At 46.2% G+C, this 16997-nt stretch overlaps 1 protein-coding gene across 1 annotated transcript in view; it reads right to left on the reverse strand.

Annotated features, from left to right (window-relative positions):
* LOC149441814 (uncharacterized) overlaps window positions 1–16997 on the reverse strand; it is a 91168-nt gene that overhangs the window by 19841 nt on the left and 54330 nt on the right. Inside the window, exons 4-6 of the mRNA XM_089656859.1 lie at window positions 10655–10858; window positions 10384–10531; window positions 840–1900 (exon numbers count right to left, since the gene is read on the reverse strand). Coding sequence (XP_089512985.1) covers window positions 840–1900; window positions 10384–10531; window positions 10655–10858 — 1413 coding nt within the window. The remainder of the gene's footprint in view (window positions 1–839; window positions 1901–10383; window positions 10532–10654; window positions 10859–16997) is intronic.

Consider the following 16997-nt stretch of genomic DNA (forward strand, 5'->3'; position numbering starts at 1 on the left):
GGAGGCCTATAACAAACTCCAATGATGACCTTTGTAGTACCGCCCCCCATGTGCAGTTCCACCCAGGGGCGGACTGACCATTTGGAAACTCGTGCACTACCCGAGGGCCTGGGGTCAGTAGGGGGCCCCATGAGATGCCCCTGGTACCTTTTTCATGGGCTATTTTGAGTTTGGGCAAGGACACAGGGGCCCCATGATCCCCTATTGCCCGGGGGCCCCATGAGTTGTCAGTCCGCCCCTGGTTCCACCCATAATACTTCAGCCTCATCACACTCTCCATCAACTAGGTCCTCTTTCACACTCGCTCTGAGATCACTTCTCACATAGAGACAGACACCACCACCTTTCCTATTTCCCCCGTCATTCCGAAAGAGAACCTAGCCAGGAATATGAATGGCCCAGTCATGTGAGGAATGAAGCCAAGATTCAGCAATACCAATTCAATCCTAGTTCTCTTCATGCACCAAACCTTCCAACTCACCTATTGTGCTGGGCACACTTCTGGCATTGGTGAACAAACACTTTCATTCACTGGCACCTTGTCCATTCACTGACACCTTGTCCATTCACCGACACCTTGTCCATTCACCGACACCTTGTTCATTCACTGACACCATGTTTACACGGATTTTGTGTATCTTTTATTTTCCTACAAATGCTACCAATTCCACTGGTTGTTTGTAACATGGGAACCTTCTTATCATCTGCCATAGCCCTCCCCCCATTCCATCCCCTAGGGGTACTGACCCCTGTCTGATCTGTCTACCTCTTTATAATCCCAGATGTACAGAAAGACAGGACTTCAGTGAGGAACATTTCCCTCACTCTGGACAGGAAAGTGGCTTCACCCCCATGTGAGTTCTCTGATGTCTGTAAAGATTGGACTTATCTGAAAAACATTTCCCACACTCAGGACAAGAATATGGCTTTTCCCCCGTGTGAGATCTTTGATGTGTGTAAAGATGGGACTTCACTGAAAAACATTTCCCGCATTCAGGACAGGAATATGGCTTCTCTCCCATGTGAGATCTCTGATGTCTGTAAAGGCTGGACTTCAATGAAAAGCAATTGCCACACTCAGGACAGGAATACGGCTTCTCACCTGTATGAAATTGCTGATGTCTATAAAGATTGGACTTCTGTGAAAAACATTCCCCACACTCAGGACAGGAATACGGCTTCTCTCCCGTGTGAGATCTCTGATGTCTGTAAAGGCTGGACTTCAATGAAAAGCATTTGCCACACTCAGGACAGGAATACGGCTTCTCACCTGTATGAAATTGCTGATGTCTATAAAGATTGGACTTCTGTGAAAAACATTCCCCACACTCAGGACAGGAATACGGCTTCTCCCCCATGTGAGATCTCTGATGTGAGTAAAGATTACACTTCACCGAAAAACATTTGCCGCATTGAGGACAGGAATACGGCTTCTCCCCTGTGTGAGATCTCTGATGTGTATAAAGATTACACTTCACTGAAAAACATTTCCCACACTCAGGACAGGAATACGGCTTCTCCCCTGTGTGAGATCTCTGATGCTTGCAAAGGTAGGACATCAGTGAAAAACATTTCCCACACTCAGCACAGGAATATGGCTTCTCCCCCATGTGAGACCTTTTATGCACATTAAGACGGCATTCATAAAGGAAACCCTTCCCGCACTCAGTACAGGAGAATGTCTTCCCTGTTGGAAGGCCGGCCCGGTCCCGCACAGTCTGAGGTTCCTCAGGATACAAGGAATCCGATGGTCCATCTACACTGGGTGGTGCCGGATGGACATTGGAAGGAGTCGGGTTTTCTCCTGGACTATACTGTGTGATGTCCTCATCTTCTACTTTCCAGTCTGGAGACAAAGTGAGACAATCCTCGGAGGTTTTCCTCATCTCCCGGCCATGGACTAAAATACAACGACAAAGAGGATTACTAGACAGGAGCTGATTGGTTCCCCCAAACCAGGACTCCGCCCACATCAGGCAGCTTGGTCTTTGAGGAGCTTACAATTCCACCCTCAAGGGAACTAGGAAATGGCTCCTCTGATCTCCTACCAGGTCATTTCTTTATTCATGGACCTTAGTCACAGAGTGAGGAAACAACCAGAACTGTCTTTTATAGGAGGGACAGTGATGAGGGGATTATAGGACGAGGGTCCCCACCCCAACTATCACTCATCGCCATCTTCCCAACACAAGAAGTACTGCACTTCCTTATTTAGTCCATGATTTAGTCATGAAGAACAGCGGGGCTGAGCCCCACCAGAGGTCAGAGAGTGAGGATGGGGGGAGAACAACCAAGATGAAGACTGGACTGATCCTGAAGACCACCATCATTGGGGTATTGACTCCTCCCTCATTATCACTTTCTGTTTAAGGGTCCAAAGTTGGAGGATGTTATCACATTATTATCACCATGTAAAAGTCAGTGCTCCAATCACATCATCCGATATAAAATGTCCAGCTGGGAGGAAATGGGTGTAACAAAAGAGAATCCATATTATGTGTATATATAGCAGTGGGGGCAGGGGGGAGAGCAGAAGTCATGACTATGGAATGTACAACAGAGTATATAGTGCAGGGGTCAGGAGGATGTAATGTACAACATAGAGTATATAGTGCAGGGGTCAGGAGTATGTAATGTACAACATAGAGTATATAGTGCAGGGGTCAGGAGTATGTAATGTACACTATATAGTATATAGTGCAGAGGTCAGTAGCATGTAAAGTACAACAAAGTATATAGTGCAGGGGTCAGCGGTATGTAATGTACAACATAGATTATACAGTGCAGGGGTCAGGAGTATGTAATGTACAACATAGAGTATATAGTGCAGGGGTCCGGAGTATGTAATGTACAACATAGAGTATATAGTGCAGGGGTCATGAGAATGTAATGTACAACATAGAGTATATAGTGCAGGGGTCAAGAGAATGTAATGTACATCATAGAATATACTGTGCAGGGGTCAGGAGTATGTAATGTACAACAGAGTATATAGTGCAGGGTCCAGGAGTATGTAATGTACAATATTGTGAGGAGAGTGACTTTGGGTGGGGGGCACAGCCTCCTTTGGAGTGGTGGGGAGACCCCTGCTGCAGCTCCCCATATCCCTCTTATGTGTAAATCACCCTGTGCCTGTTAGGCGTACAGGGTGGAATGTCCTAGTATTGTGTAGACATGTATAGGTGGGGTGTGGGGGTTGTTCATTGTTTACTGTCATGTGGTTTCTCCATTGTTCTATTGTGTCTTCCTTGACAGCAAACTATTATGGGATGTATGTGTTCCTGTATTGTCTATTGCCACATGGTGTATCCCATTGTTCTATTGTGTGTGTATTGTCTACTGCCACATGGTGTATCCCATTGTTCTATTGCGTGTGTATTGTCTACTGCCACTGGGAGTATCCCATTGTTCTATTGTGTGTGTATTGTCTACTGCCACATGGTGTATCTCATTGTTCTATGGTGTGTCTTGGTTTGGTGGGGGGTGTTTCCAGCAGCCCTTCCCCCTGATGGGATAGCCTGCTGATGTGTTTCCTGTTACTGGTTGTATTTCCCCACCCTGTGTATATCTTGTGTTTGTGTTAAAATAAAGCAGTCTCACTTCCTGTCTTAAGAAGAGTCTGGTGCTGTCTATTTCCTGTATGGTCAGCGGTGGTGTCCGTGGATAATGTTCGGACAGGGAAGCGAGAGTCTAACGGAAATACTAGTGCATTCAGGGTCCGGTTCCGTTACAAATATAAATTATACAGTATATATAAAGTGTAAATGTGAACGCAATATTAAAAGTGGAAAAAAAGCAGCCAGCATATAAAGGTAAAACCTCAACACCTTAAAATGATAAATAGAAATAAATATGCAGCGCTAAAAACATATATCTTATAAAGGTAAGGGGGGCGCATGCGCGACCAGGACAGGTGATGGCCGCGTTCCTCTGAGGCTCCCTGCTTCCCTGGCCTTAGCGACTCACCCATGGCGCAGCGTCGGCCTCCGAGCGTCCCTGGGTGAGTGACCTCAGCTTTGCACCCGGCCCCCACGATAAGGGAAGAGACAATGGGGAAGATCGGGCGCTGGACCCCCCCCTCTCGCCAGCCTCTATTACAGCTGAGACCCGGAGAACATGCACCGGGCCCCCAGTGGTGGCCGGAGGTACTGCAGCCACCAGCTCTACAGTGCAGTCAGCATCCCCTGCATCCCCACGGTCTCCTAACCCCCAGATGAAGGATCCCGAGCCCCTGACACTGGTAGGGGGGGCAATAGAACACCCTTCGTTGAGCCATCCTCCCACTGTTCCTTCCACTCCTCACTCCTCATCTTCTCTCACGGTGTTTGCGTTGGAGGAAAAACGTCAAGTTTTTTTACGCAACATTACCGCCTCTATATCCACCGAAGTGGGCAAATTGGCTTTGGATCTTCGAGGGGAAATAGCTCAGATCGGTGAGCGTGCGGATCAATTGGAGAACAAATTTGATGAATTGGTGCAATATGTCCATGTCTTAGAAGAAGATAACGTGTATCTGAAACACACCATGTCACAAATCCAGCTCCAACAAGAAGATTTGGAAAACCGGGAACGTCGGCAGAACATCCATATTCGCGGTATGTCTGAGTCTATTGCCGATTCCCAACTCCGCCGACATCTCTTATCCTTTTTCATCGCAACCGCCCCCATGGTCCCAGAAGCAGATTGGCGCATGGACAGGGCCCACCGATCACTAGGCCCTAGACCTGCTGATGGTACCAGACCTCGTGACGTCATCGTCCGTTTTCATTTTTTTGAAAGCAAAGAAGCCTTGCTAGCCTCCGTACACAACAAGCCTTCCTTGGAATTTAAAGGGGACAGGCTCCAGCTCTTTTGTGATCTTTCTCCGATCACCCTGGCCAAACGGCGGGCACTGAAACCAATCACCACGCACCTTCAACAACACCGTGTCCCTTATCGCTGGGGATTTCCCTTCAAGCTGGTTGTCTCCAAAGACAATTCCCAAGTTATTCTACGTGATCTCTTAGAGGCGGACTCCTTTCTGATGCAATTGGGACTACCTCCTCTACCAGAAGACGCCTCCTCATCACCGCCTACTCCATCTCGCCCTTCTGTTACTCCCAACAAGATTTGGACACCAGTTTGTAGGGGTCGGAAGCATTTTTCACGTACTCCACAACGTCCTCGTCCTCATTCCAGAGATGAGCCTACCTGATGCTCTTCTAGAGTGTTCTCCTGCAGATACTTCATGGTTGTCCTTTATTCCTCCCTTCTTCCCTTCCCTCCCCCCCACCCCCCTTCCCTACCCCCCCTTTTTTTTTTCCTGGCTGAGCCCTTGCTGGGTGCTTTCATTTGCTCTGATTTTCTGGCCGGGTTTGACGACTGTTATGTTCGGTTGTCGTGTTGCCCCCGATCCCGTCCAGCCACTGGCCTGGACGACTTGGGTATAGTTGTTTTTCCCAAGTGTATATCCTCACGGATATCTATGTCTTTTATTATTATGTTTCCGGTTTATCTATTAATGTCATTTGTTTTTTGTTTAGTTTCATCGATGGTTTTCCATTTACCTTTCCTGCTGGTACACATGCTATATCTATTGTTATTTTGTGATGGCTTTGCGACTTATGTCATATAATGTCAAAGGCCTTAATTCCGTTCAGAAGCAGTGGATGGCTTTGAAGGAATTCCGATCTTCAGGAGCAGACATTATTTTTGTCCAGGAGACCCATTTTAAATCAACGGGCTCCTTTCGTTTTGCCTCACGGTTTTTTTCCCAATCCTACTCGGCCTTTGACCCATCTGGGAAGGCTGGAGTGGCAATTTTGATTCGGACACATTGCTCCCTTCGAGTCGTTTCCTCCAGGGTCGACCACCATGGTCGCTTCATTATTTTAGAATGTACACTCGGTGATCCTCCTCTTATCTTGATGAACTTATATGCCCCTAACTCAGGTCAGTTACAGTTTCTTACACAAACACTGGCCAAATTAGGTTCCTTCCCTACTCCACACATGATTATAGGGGGTGACTTTAACTTAATGCTCTCACCACATAAAGATAGGAAGGCTCTTTTTGAGTCTACTCCCTCGAAGCTGCAATGTTCGTCTTCGAAATCTTTTGCGTAAGCTGTTTAGGGAACATCGTCTCTTTGATGCATGGCGGATCCGGCACCCCCTTCACAAACAATGCATACAGGGTCCACATCAAAGGGGCTTAATTTGTAATACATATAAACTTCTTATGGATGCCTCCCCCCTCTCTAATGACACTCACCACTACATGCGCAAGTGGTCCCAGTTTTTACAATGTGACATTGATCTGATGCAGTGGAGGAAAATTTGGGAAAACTCATGTAAATCTTCTGTCTGTGTGGTTTATAAAGAAAATACATACAAAATGATGATGCTGTGGTACAAAACTCCTGATGTAATCCATGCCTTTAATCCGAATGCTTCTTCTGCTTGCTGGCATTGCGGGAAAGACCTTGGCTCTCTCTTCCACATTTTTTGGACGTGTGGATCCATCGTTCCCTTTTGGGAAGAGGTTTTGTCCTTTTTACAATTGCTATTGCATACCTCCCTTCCCTTTGAACCTCTGTACTTTTTATTGAGTCTGCCATTCCCAGGTCTTCCCAAAATGGCCAGGAAACTCGCCACACATATCCTGACAGCGGCTAGAAGAAGCATTCCTATGTGTTGGCTATCCTCTATACCTCCTTCGATGCCAACTCTGTTTAAAATTATTGCTGATGTGAGACAGATGGAGTTCCTGACTGCTCTACACGCCTGTTCGATTGCTGTGTTCGAGGCAATGTGGCACCCATGGGATAATTTCACTTCCTCCCACCTTTCTCCAAATGTACGGTTTTGATGGCCTCCTCACTGTTGCTATGTGACACTATGTCTGCATGTATATATATACACAGTGGGGCAAAAAAGTATTTAGTCAGCCACCAATTGTGCAAGTTCTCCCACTTACAAAGATTAGAGAGGCCTGTAATTGGCATCATAGGGAGACCTCAACTATGAGAGACAAAATGAGAAAACAAATCCAGACAATCACATTGGATGATTTAGAAAAAATGTATTTGCAAATTATGGTGGAAAATAAGTATTTGGTGAATATGAAAAGTTCATGTCAATACTTTGTTATATATCCTTTGTTGGCAATGACAGAGGTCAGACGTTTCCTGTAAGTCTTCACAAGGTTGGCACACGCTGTTGCTGGTATGTTGACCCATCCTCCATGCAGATCTCCTCTAGAGCAGTGATGCTTTGGGGCTGTCGCTGGGCAACACGGACTTTCAACTCCCTCCAAAGGTTTTCTATGGGGTTGAGATCTGGAGACTGGCTAGGCCACTCCAGAACCTTGAAATGCTTCTTACGAAGCCACTCCTTCCTTGCCCGGGCGTTATGTTTGGGATCATTGTCATGTTGGAAGACCCAGCCACGTTTCATCTTCAATGCCCTTGCTGATGGAAGGAGGTTTGCACTCCTTATTTTCCACCATAATTTGTAAATAAATTCTTTCCAGATCAGCCAATGTGATTGTCTGGATTTGTTTTCTCATTTTGTCTCTCATAGTTGAGGTCTCCCTATGATGCCAATTACAGGCCTCTCTCATCTTTGTAAGTGGGAGAACTTGCACAATTGGTGGCTGACTAAATACATTTTTGCCCCACTGTATATATATATGTGTGTGAAAACTAATAAAAATTGTTAATACAAAAATAAAAAATAAAGGTAAGTATAACCGTATATTATAAGTGGGCGCTGATATGAGCGCAAAAGTAGTGCAGTGGAAATACGTCTATGAATTACGTAACAGTAATAACATGACAGTCCTAGTGAGTCCAATCACAAAATAATGATGTCCATCATGCAAGGTGATCGGTGCTTCATGACCATCAATACTGGTGCCAAGATCTGGTGAGGTGATGCACTTACCAGAAGTACATATAATATGCGCATTATATGTAAATACTTATGATGGGGTCATCGGATCTGGTCCGAGGCTACGGGGTCATCAGGCTCAGCAGTGAACACTCAAGATGACAACTCACACTCGGGGGTCTCACTCCGCTCACAGACTCATCAGGCAGCTCTAAGCATTGACTCCACACTCCTAAATGGCTCCACCTTGTGAGGCTCGCAATAATCAAGCCAAGATGTACTTTGCACCATTTTGCGCTCATATCAGCGCCCACTTACAGCTGCAAGAAAAAGTATGTGAACCCCTTGGGATTACGTGGAGTTTTGCATGAATTGGGCATAAAATGTCTGAATGTCATCTAAGTCACAACAATAGAAGAACACAGTCTGCTGAACATAATACTACACAAACATTAGATGTTGCCATGGTTTAATTGCACATAACATGTAAACATTCACAGTGCAGGGAGGAAAAAGTATGTGAACCTTTGGACTTAATAACTGGTTGACCCTCCTTTGGCAGCAATAACCTCAACCAAACATTTCCTGTAGTTGCAGATCAGACCTGCACAACGATCTGGAGTCATTTTGGACCACTCCTCTTCACAAAACTGTTTCAGTGTCGCAATATTCTTGGGATGTCTGGTGTGAATCGCTCTCTTAAGGTCATGCCACAGCATTTCAATGGGGTTGAGGTCAGGACTCTGACTGGGCCACTCCAGAAGGCGTATTCTGTGCTGTTGCAGCCATTGTTTTGTTGAATTACTTGTATGTTTTGGGTCATTGTCCTGTTGCATCACCCATCCTCTGCGGAGCTTCAGTTGGCGGACAGATGGTCGTACGTTTTCCTGCAAAATGTCTTGATAAACTCTGGAATTCATTTTCCCATCAATGACAACAATCCGTCCAGCCCTGAGGCAGCAAAGCAGCCCCAAACCATGATGCTCCCTCCGCCATGTTTCACAGTGGGGATGAGGTTTTGATGTTGGTGTGCTGTGCCTTTTTTTCTCCACACATAGTGTTGTGTGTTCTTCCCAAACAACTCAATCTTGGTTTCATCTGTCCACAGTATATTTTGCCAGTAGTACTGTGGAACATCCATGTGCTCTTTTGCAAACTTCAAACGTGCTGCAATATTCTTTTTGGACAGCAATGGCTTCCTCCGTGGTGTCCTCCCATGTACTCCATTCTTGTTTAATGTTTTCCTTATTGTAGATGTGTCAACAAAAATGTTAGCATGTGCCAGAGATTTCTGTAGGTCTTTAGCTGACACTCTGGGATTCTTCTTTACCTCATGCAGCATTCTGCGCTGTGCTCTTGCAGTCATTTTTACAGGACGACCACGCCTAGGGAGAGTAGCAACAGTGCTAAACTTTCTCCATTTGTAGACAGTCTGTCTTACCGTGGACACATGAACATCAAGGCTTTTGGAGATACTTTTGTAACCCTTTCCAGCTTCATGCAAGTCAACAATTCTTGATGGTAGGTCTTCTGAGAGCTCTTTTCTGCGAGGCATGGTTCACATCAGACAGTGCTTCTTGAAACCAGTAAACCCAAAACAGGTGTGTGTTTTTTAAGGGCAGGACAGCTGTCAGCAACACATCCAATATCATCACACTGATTGGAGTCAAGGTTGGCTCACTCCTGGCTCCAATTAGCTCTGGGAGAAGTCATTAAGCTAGGGCCTCACATACGTTTTCCTCCCTGCACTGTGAATGTTTACATATTATGTGCAATTAAACCATGGCAACATCTAATGTTTGTGTAGTATTATGTTCAGCAGACTGTGTTCTTCTATTGATGTGACTTAGATGACGTTCAGAGCACATTTTATGCCCAATTCATGCAAAACTCCACGTAATCCCAAGGGGTTCACATACTTTTTCTTGCAACTGTATGGTTATACTTACCTTTATGAGATATATGTTTTTAGTGCTGCATATTTTTTTCTATAAATTATACAGTGTAAGGGTCAGGACTTATAATATTGGTATTCAGTAATCAGTGGAAGCCTAAATGTTTACTGTAGACAAGTTGCAGAGATCCCACACCGCTGCCTCCCATCTCCTGAGACTGCACTCAGTGACTTGGGTCTGAGACACTACAGACATATCCCTCCACCCGGCACAGCCAGCAGACAACAGAGAAGGTCCCCTGGAAGAGTCAGGCACAAGGCAGGAGACCCCAGTCACATGTCCTGGGTGCCTACATTATGCAATGCTTAGAGTAAAAATCAACATTTTGCTGCCAGCTGAACCCCAGAACCTCCATAAATCCAGTCTAGATACATAAATTGTGTCTGCAGCACAGAGAAGGAAGATTATCCGAGAGAAATCCAGGAATACAGGACGGGGAACACAGCTCAGGAAAGTGACCAGGGGATTACAGGCTGATATCACCCAGTCCCCGCCCTACTCTGGACCAATCAGTGAGCAGTATGGGTGGAGGAATGGATTTAGTGTTCATGACCCACCTGTGCTGATCTCTGTAGGAGTGTCCTCCTCTATAAATGTCCCCGTTATTCCATCCTCCTCCATAGACTGCTGATCATCCCTCACATACGCCTCTTCTTCTTCTTCTTCTTCTTTAACCTCAACTTTTATATCTATCAGATCTTCAACCTAAACCAACGGAAGAAAAGAAAATAACATCTGTAAGACATAAGCGTTAATATTGTTACATCACATAAAAAATCCACACATTGCCTCTATGAATCCATGCTCTAGATGCTCCATCCCACCAACCTTGTAACAATGAGGGATGGTGTGATCTTCCTGTGTGGAATCTCGGGAATACAGAGGGCGGGGACATCTCTCTGGTGGGTTCCTGGTATTAGGTGGCTCCATCATATCCTTGTTTCCTTCTGAAAACTCCTCCATCACTCCATACTCCTCATCCTCCTCTTTATACTCTTCTTTAACATCAATATTATCATCCCCGAGGATTCCACTCTGAAAGATATAATAAAACATTCATTGTAACAAACATGCTGTGTATAAATCACAACTACCAATAATTGTCATCATCTACCTGATGATGGTGAGGGATGGTGTGACCTTCCTGTGTGGAATCCCGGGAATCCAGAGGACGGGGACATCTCTCTGGTGGGTTCCCATGACTGGATCCATCTGTAGAAACACACACACTGACTGAATCCATTGTTTCTATGTGTTTATCAGATGATGGGGGATCTAGGTGGATCCTCCGTACTGCTCTCTCCTTTACAATAAAGTCTCCTCTTACCCGGTGATGTGAGGGGCGGCTGATTGTCCATCATGACGTCCTTGTAGAGATCCTTGTGTCCTTCTAAATACTCCCACTCCTCCATGGAGAAATAGACAGTGACACCCTGACACCTTATAGGAACCTGACACACACAATGATACAGTCACCATCCAGACACATCCCTTGTCTGTTACTGGAGAATGTCCCAGAATTCCCGGCACCGCTCACCTCTCCTGTCAGCAGCTCAGTGATCTCTCTGGTGACTTCTAGAATCTTCTTCTTCTTTCTCTCTTCTATCAGGGAGGGAGGTGGAGGCAATGTGATGTCATATGATCTCCAGACTTCACAGGAGGAAAACTCTACATCTGAACACAAATAGTCCCATCAAATGATATTCCCAGAATCCTCCTCACCTCTCTATTCAGGTCTCCATTTATTATAGCCCCACTTGACTCTGGATGGAGGGACATTGGGAAGAGGAACTGTGAGGTCAGTGTGATGTCATAGGATTCTCTGACTCTGGATGGAGGGACATTGGGAGGAGGAGCTGTGAGGTCAGTGTGATGTCATAGGACATATAGACTCTGGATGGAGGGACATTTGGATGGGGAGATTTGAGGGGTCCTCTATATGAGGCTCCCATACAAACCAAATCCTTGTTCCTGGGTGCGTCCTACCTCTCCTAAACTGAAGAGTGACCTTTGACCTTTACCATCCAGAAATCTGTCCGGAATCTGTGGAAGTAAGCTGTCATGTGATCAGGTGACGTGCGGAGGAACGGAGTGTAAATAGCAGACAATTGTCTCCAGAGCCCCTAATGGTGGGGATGGATTTGGCGGTGTGCTGGTGCCAAGTTTCCTCCCCCCAGGGTCACTGCAGGTGTGGAGAAAAGCTGTGTAAGAGGATATGGAGGAGAGATGAGGAGGAGATCCAGGAATCAGGAGAAAGGTCAGGGCAGGCAACAGACAAGTATGAAGACAAGGCGGTTGGCCGCACAAGCAGTGATGTAGGGGATAAAATCCTTTGTTGGAATCCTTTACACACAATGTAGTAACACATGACAGCTCCAGGACAGAGCAGAGGAACAGAACACGCGTGTCACACCAATACATGCTTAGTCATTACTGATTTTTATTTGTCCAGAACAGCTTTAAATAACATGTAACAGCTGATAAGGATTTGTCTGGAATCCGGGATAACAAAGTATACAACAACATGACATCATTAATATCATGACACATAAAGTGACAACAATCCCTGTAATATATGTGGTTCCTCGGACAGGTCACAGATATATGAAATGGAAACCAGCATGATAAGGAAGGATGAGTGACACCTTTTGTTTGTTCAGTCCAAGCAGGGAGGTGGAGTCACCCACAATATAATGAGACAATAAATGAAACAATCCTACATAAACATGATAACATCCCACTCAGCACTCAGCCCTGGAGGGAGGTGTCTGCAAATGACAAATCCAAATCCTTCTGTTTGTATAGAACACAAAAGCCTGTATTGGTGTGACGCGTCTTCTGTTCCTCTGTCCTGTCCTGGAGCTGTCATGTTATTACTACATTGTGTGTAAAGGATTCCAATAAAGGATTTTATCTCCTACATCACTGCTTGTGGGGCCAACCGCCTTGTCTTCATACTGCCCCTGTGACCACGGATCAGGCCGGCACCTACGTGTCTGTGGAGGGGTCATACACATTCCGCACTCACTACAGACGTCTTTTTGTTTTTCCTGTAAGTCAGCTTTGGGAACAAGATATATTATCATCAACTCCTCCCCCTGAAGGGGTTCATCTACGTATTACCTCCTCTGCCGTCAGATCCAGGAACCTCTCCTCTCTGCTTCCTCATTCATGGAACTTCCTGCCCGTACCTGACATCACTTCCTGTCTGTACCTGACATCACTTCCTGTCTGTATTACATAGAGACTTCCTGTCTGGGTAGAAGTGAGATCCTCACCTTGTGGAGCTCAGATAGGTCCAAAACCCCTCCGCTGAGCAGTCATGTATTTCTGTCCCCCTTGGTGGGAGTGGAGGTGACCCCTCTATAAGGATCTACAGTCCATACACACCCAGCACAAGGCCGGGGTCACACTACCAGACGCTTCCCAGGGCTGCAGTTCCTCTGAGCTCCACAAGGTGGGGATCTCACTTCTACCCAGACAGGAAGTCTCTATGGAAGACAGGAAGTGATGTCAGGTACAGACAGGAAGTAGAGAGGAGCCATTGGTGGAAGTGGCAGCAGAGGAGGTAATAAGATGTTATGTTCTATTTACACCCAGTAACCCCCCGTCATGTCTGCCCTCTTCCTCCATAGTCATGTCTGTCCTCTTCCTCCATGGTCACGTCCATCCTCTTCCTCCATAGTCACGTCTGTCCTCTTCCTCCATAGTCATGTCTGTCCTCTTCCTCCATAGTCATGTCTGTCCTCTTCCTCCATGGTCACGTCCATCCTCTTCCTCCATAGTCACGTCCGTCCTCTTCCTCCATAGTCACGTCCGTCCTCTTCCTCCATAGTCACGTCCGTCCTCTTCCTCCATAGTCACGTCCGTCCTCTTCCTCCATAGTCACGTCCGTCCTCTTCCTCCATAGTCACGTCCGTCCTCTCCCTCCATAGTCACGTCCGTCCTCTTCCTCCATAGTCATGTCTGTCCTCTTCCTCCATAGTCATGTCCGTCCTCTTCCTCCATAGTCACTGTGACGTCTTTTATCTCCAGCAGATGATGATACACACATATATAGTGTGGGAACCCAGATGAACCCCTTCAGGGGCAGAACATTCCCCCACTTCCGGGGCCGGAACATTCTCCTCATTGTGGTGAGGTGGTCTTCTCATAGGAGTGAGCTGAGCTCTCCTGGGTTCGGTTCCAGTGTTGCTCAGTGAACTGGCTGAACTCAATCCTTCCTGAAGTCAATGGCAGCCAATGCACTATAGTTGGGCTAATAGACAAGGGGGTGTCAGACAATCACCCTGAGGGACATGTACAATGCAGGAATCCAGTTGGCCGGGAGCAGGGAGGTTTTAAATAGTTAAAGTGAAACATTATAAATGTCCAACACCTTTAAATGGCATTTCTGGGGAGTGTCCTAATCTTGGGGGGTTTCCTAATAATAGGTGTGTCCTTATCCTGGGGGGTGTTCTTAATCTGGGGGAGTAGCCTAACCCTGGTGGATGTCCTACTCCTGGGGGGGTTGTCCTAATCCTGGGGGTTGTCCTAATCATGGGATTGTCCTAATCCTGGGGGTTGTCCTAATCATGGGAGTGTCCTAATCCTGGGGGGTGTCCTAATCCCCCCGTGAAGGGACATCTCTGATGTACAGAAAGTGCTGCAGCAGTGCTGACACTTACAAAGGAAATAGTGTTTATCCATTTGCCTGCCAGCATCTTCCTGGTTTACAGGAGAGCACGCCGCCCCTTGCTGCTCACGCTGTGGTTGGACACAGCATGAGTTTGTTGTCAGGCTTGCAGCCAATGATTGTGGCTGTGAACCTGCTGATAACTGTGGCCAACCACAGCACAGAGATCAGGGTGTTAGTGATCACACATGAAGATCTGGCTGCTTCTTCTCCCTGATCTCACTTACCGTTCAGAGCTGAGATCAGGAAGAAAATCCATCCAGTCTGGGAGTACAATCAGCACACATACACTTGTTAGGCACACAGTGAACCCCTTGATTGCATTCCTGATCACCCATCACCCAGCCAGTGTCATTAGTACAGTGACAGTGTACAGTATTATCACAGATCTCTGTATTAGTGTCACTAGTGACATCAGTTAGTGTCCCCCCCAGTCAGTGTCAGTTACTGTCAGTCTCTGATTGGCTGCCACATTATCACAGTCACACTATAAATTGCTGATCACTAGTATAGTGTTTCTCTGGACTGGTATACTGGTCACGGTCAGACCAATACTAGTGTCCCCGATGGAATGGTAGAAATTCTGAGGCCCCTCTGCACACTGCTATATACCCTTCAAGCAGACTCTGCAATAAATAGGGATATTTAGTTCACACATATTGTAATACATGCTTAAGCTGCCAACTGCGTCAAAGTGATCCCTCTATGGCCAGTCCTACACAATGGGGAGAGCTACAAGATTCAGGTCTGGATACTGACCCAACAATACAACAAACAAGAGATCCCTGTGTTCAAATCCCAACAGCTAGTGCATGCACTAGCTGTTGGGATTTGAGCACATGGATCTCTTGTTTGTTGTATTGTTGGGTCAGTAGCCAGACCTGAACCTTGTAGCTCTCCCCATTGTGTAGGACTGGCCATAGAGGGATCACTTTGATGCAGTTGGCAGCTTAAGCCTGTATTGCAATATGTGTGAACTAAATGTCCCTATTTATTGCATAGTCTGCTTGAAGGGTATATAGCAGAGTGCAGAGGGGCCTTAGAATTTCTAGTGTTAATATGTGGTTACACCCCTTTAGCACCTGATGGATAAATGCATGCACTAGCTGTTGGGATTTGAGCACAGGGATCTCCCGATGGAATGGTGTCCCCATAAATGCAGTGTTAGCAGGATCAGCCCTGATCACTGCCACCACTTATGTTTAACCCCCCCAACAAATGCAATGTCAGTATAATTTTTCAGATCACTGTCATCTCTGATAGATTGTCTGCAAAATCACAGTGGCAGCAACATCTGAGCCTGATCTCTCCTACCACTAGCAGATCATTTTATTTCTAGCACACAAGCAGTCCCTGATTGCTAGCCAGGAGCTCTTTTTCCCATAGTCACCACTAAGTACCTGTAAATTTAGTGCCCAAAATGTCTAAAAAAAGGTTCCCTAGAGAGGCGTACAGGATTCCCAGCATGACAGATGAGAGTGAAGGGGAAGCCTCACTATCAGAATCAGGCTCAAATATTGGACCTGTAGAGAGCAGTGACACCCCAGCAGGTAGCTCTGATGATGGTGAAGAGGTCCCTGCTAAGATCAGGCACACCCAACCCCATTCCCAGGTTTCTGAGGTGCTAGAAATGCAGGATTATTCTCATATGCAGCACAGTGACAGTACTAACACTGCACTACCTTTTGGTGGATTGACAAGCACCAGTGTCCTAGTACTTCCTAGCCTTTTATACATCAGCACTGCAGTATTTCATGGTGACGTGGTGAGTCCCAAGTGCAGTACAAGCTGGCGACGTGGCTAGCACTCGTAGCATTATGCAACTGCATCCACCAAGAATTCAAGCACAGGCCTGTAGAGCCCATGGTGTCCTTCCAGAGGTGCCTGCAAACCTTAATTGGCTTCCCCCAGATTCAGCAGCATCCATCATCCCCCCATTCACAGCCCAGGGTTCAGGTGGAACCAGCGAACTTAACAACGCCCCTTGATTTATTTTAGCTGTTTTTCACTGAAGACCTCTACAATTTGATTGTGAACAAAAGCAATCTTTATGCCCAACAATACATCTCTGCCAAATCAAATTCAAAGTTTGCCAGCCTATTCGAGTTCAAACCTGTCACGGTTTCTGAATTTAAAGATTTTTTGGGCCTAACCCTTGACATGGCCCTTACAAAGAATGAATTGTGCTCATTGGTCCACAGACCCGATTCATCATATGTCTGTGTTCTCTGCTGCAATGGCCCCCGATGGCCAGACTACATGGAGAGCAGTGGTAAGATAGTGTGGGACTTGTCACCCTTGTTGAATATGGGGTACCATTTGTACGTGGACAACCTTTATGCTAGCATGCAACTTTTTAGACATTTGTTCCTTCAAGAAATTGGCTGCTATGGCACCATGCGATCTAATCACAAAGGCTTTCCCCAGTGGCTTGGTAACACCCCACTTAGAGAGGGGAAGAATTCTGCTTTTGCATGAAGAACTACTCGAGTAAAA

This window comes from Staurois parvus, unplaced genomic scaffold (assembly GCF_062004578.1).
Source record: "Staurois parvus isolate SC_StPar_1 unplaced genomic scaffold, SC_StPar_1.0 ptg000942l, whole genome shotgun sequence".
Taxonomy (NCBI): Eukaryota; Metazoa; Chordata; class Amphibia; order Anura; family Ranidae; genus Staurois; species Staurois parvus.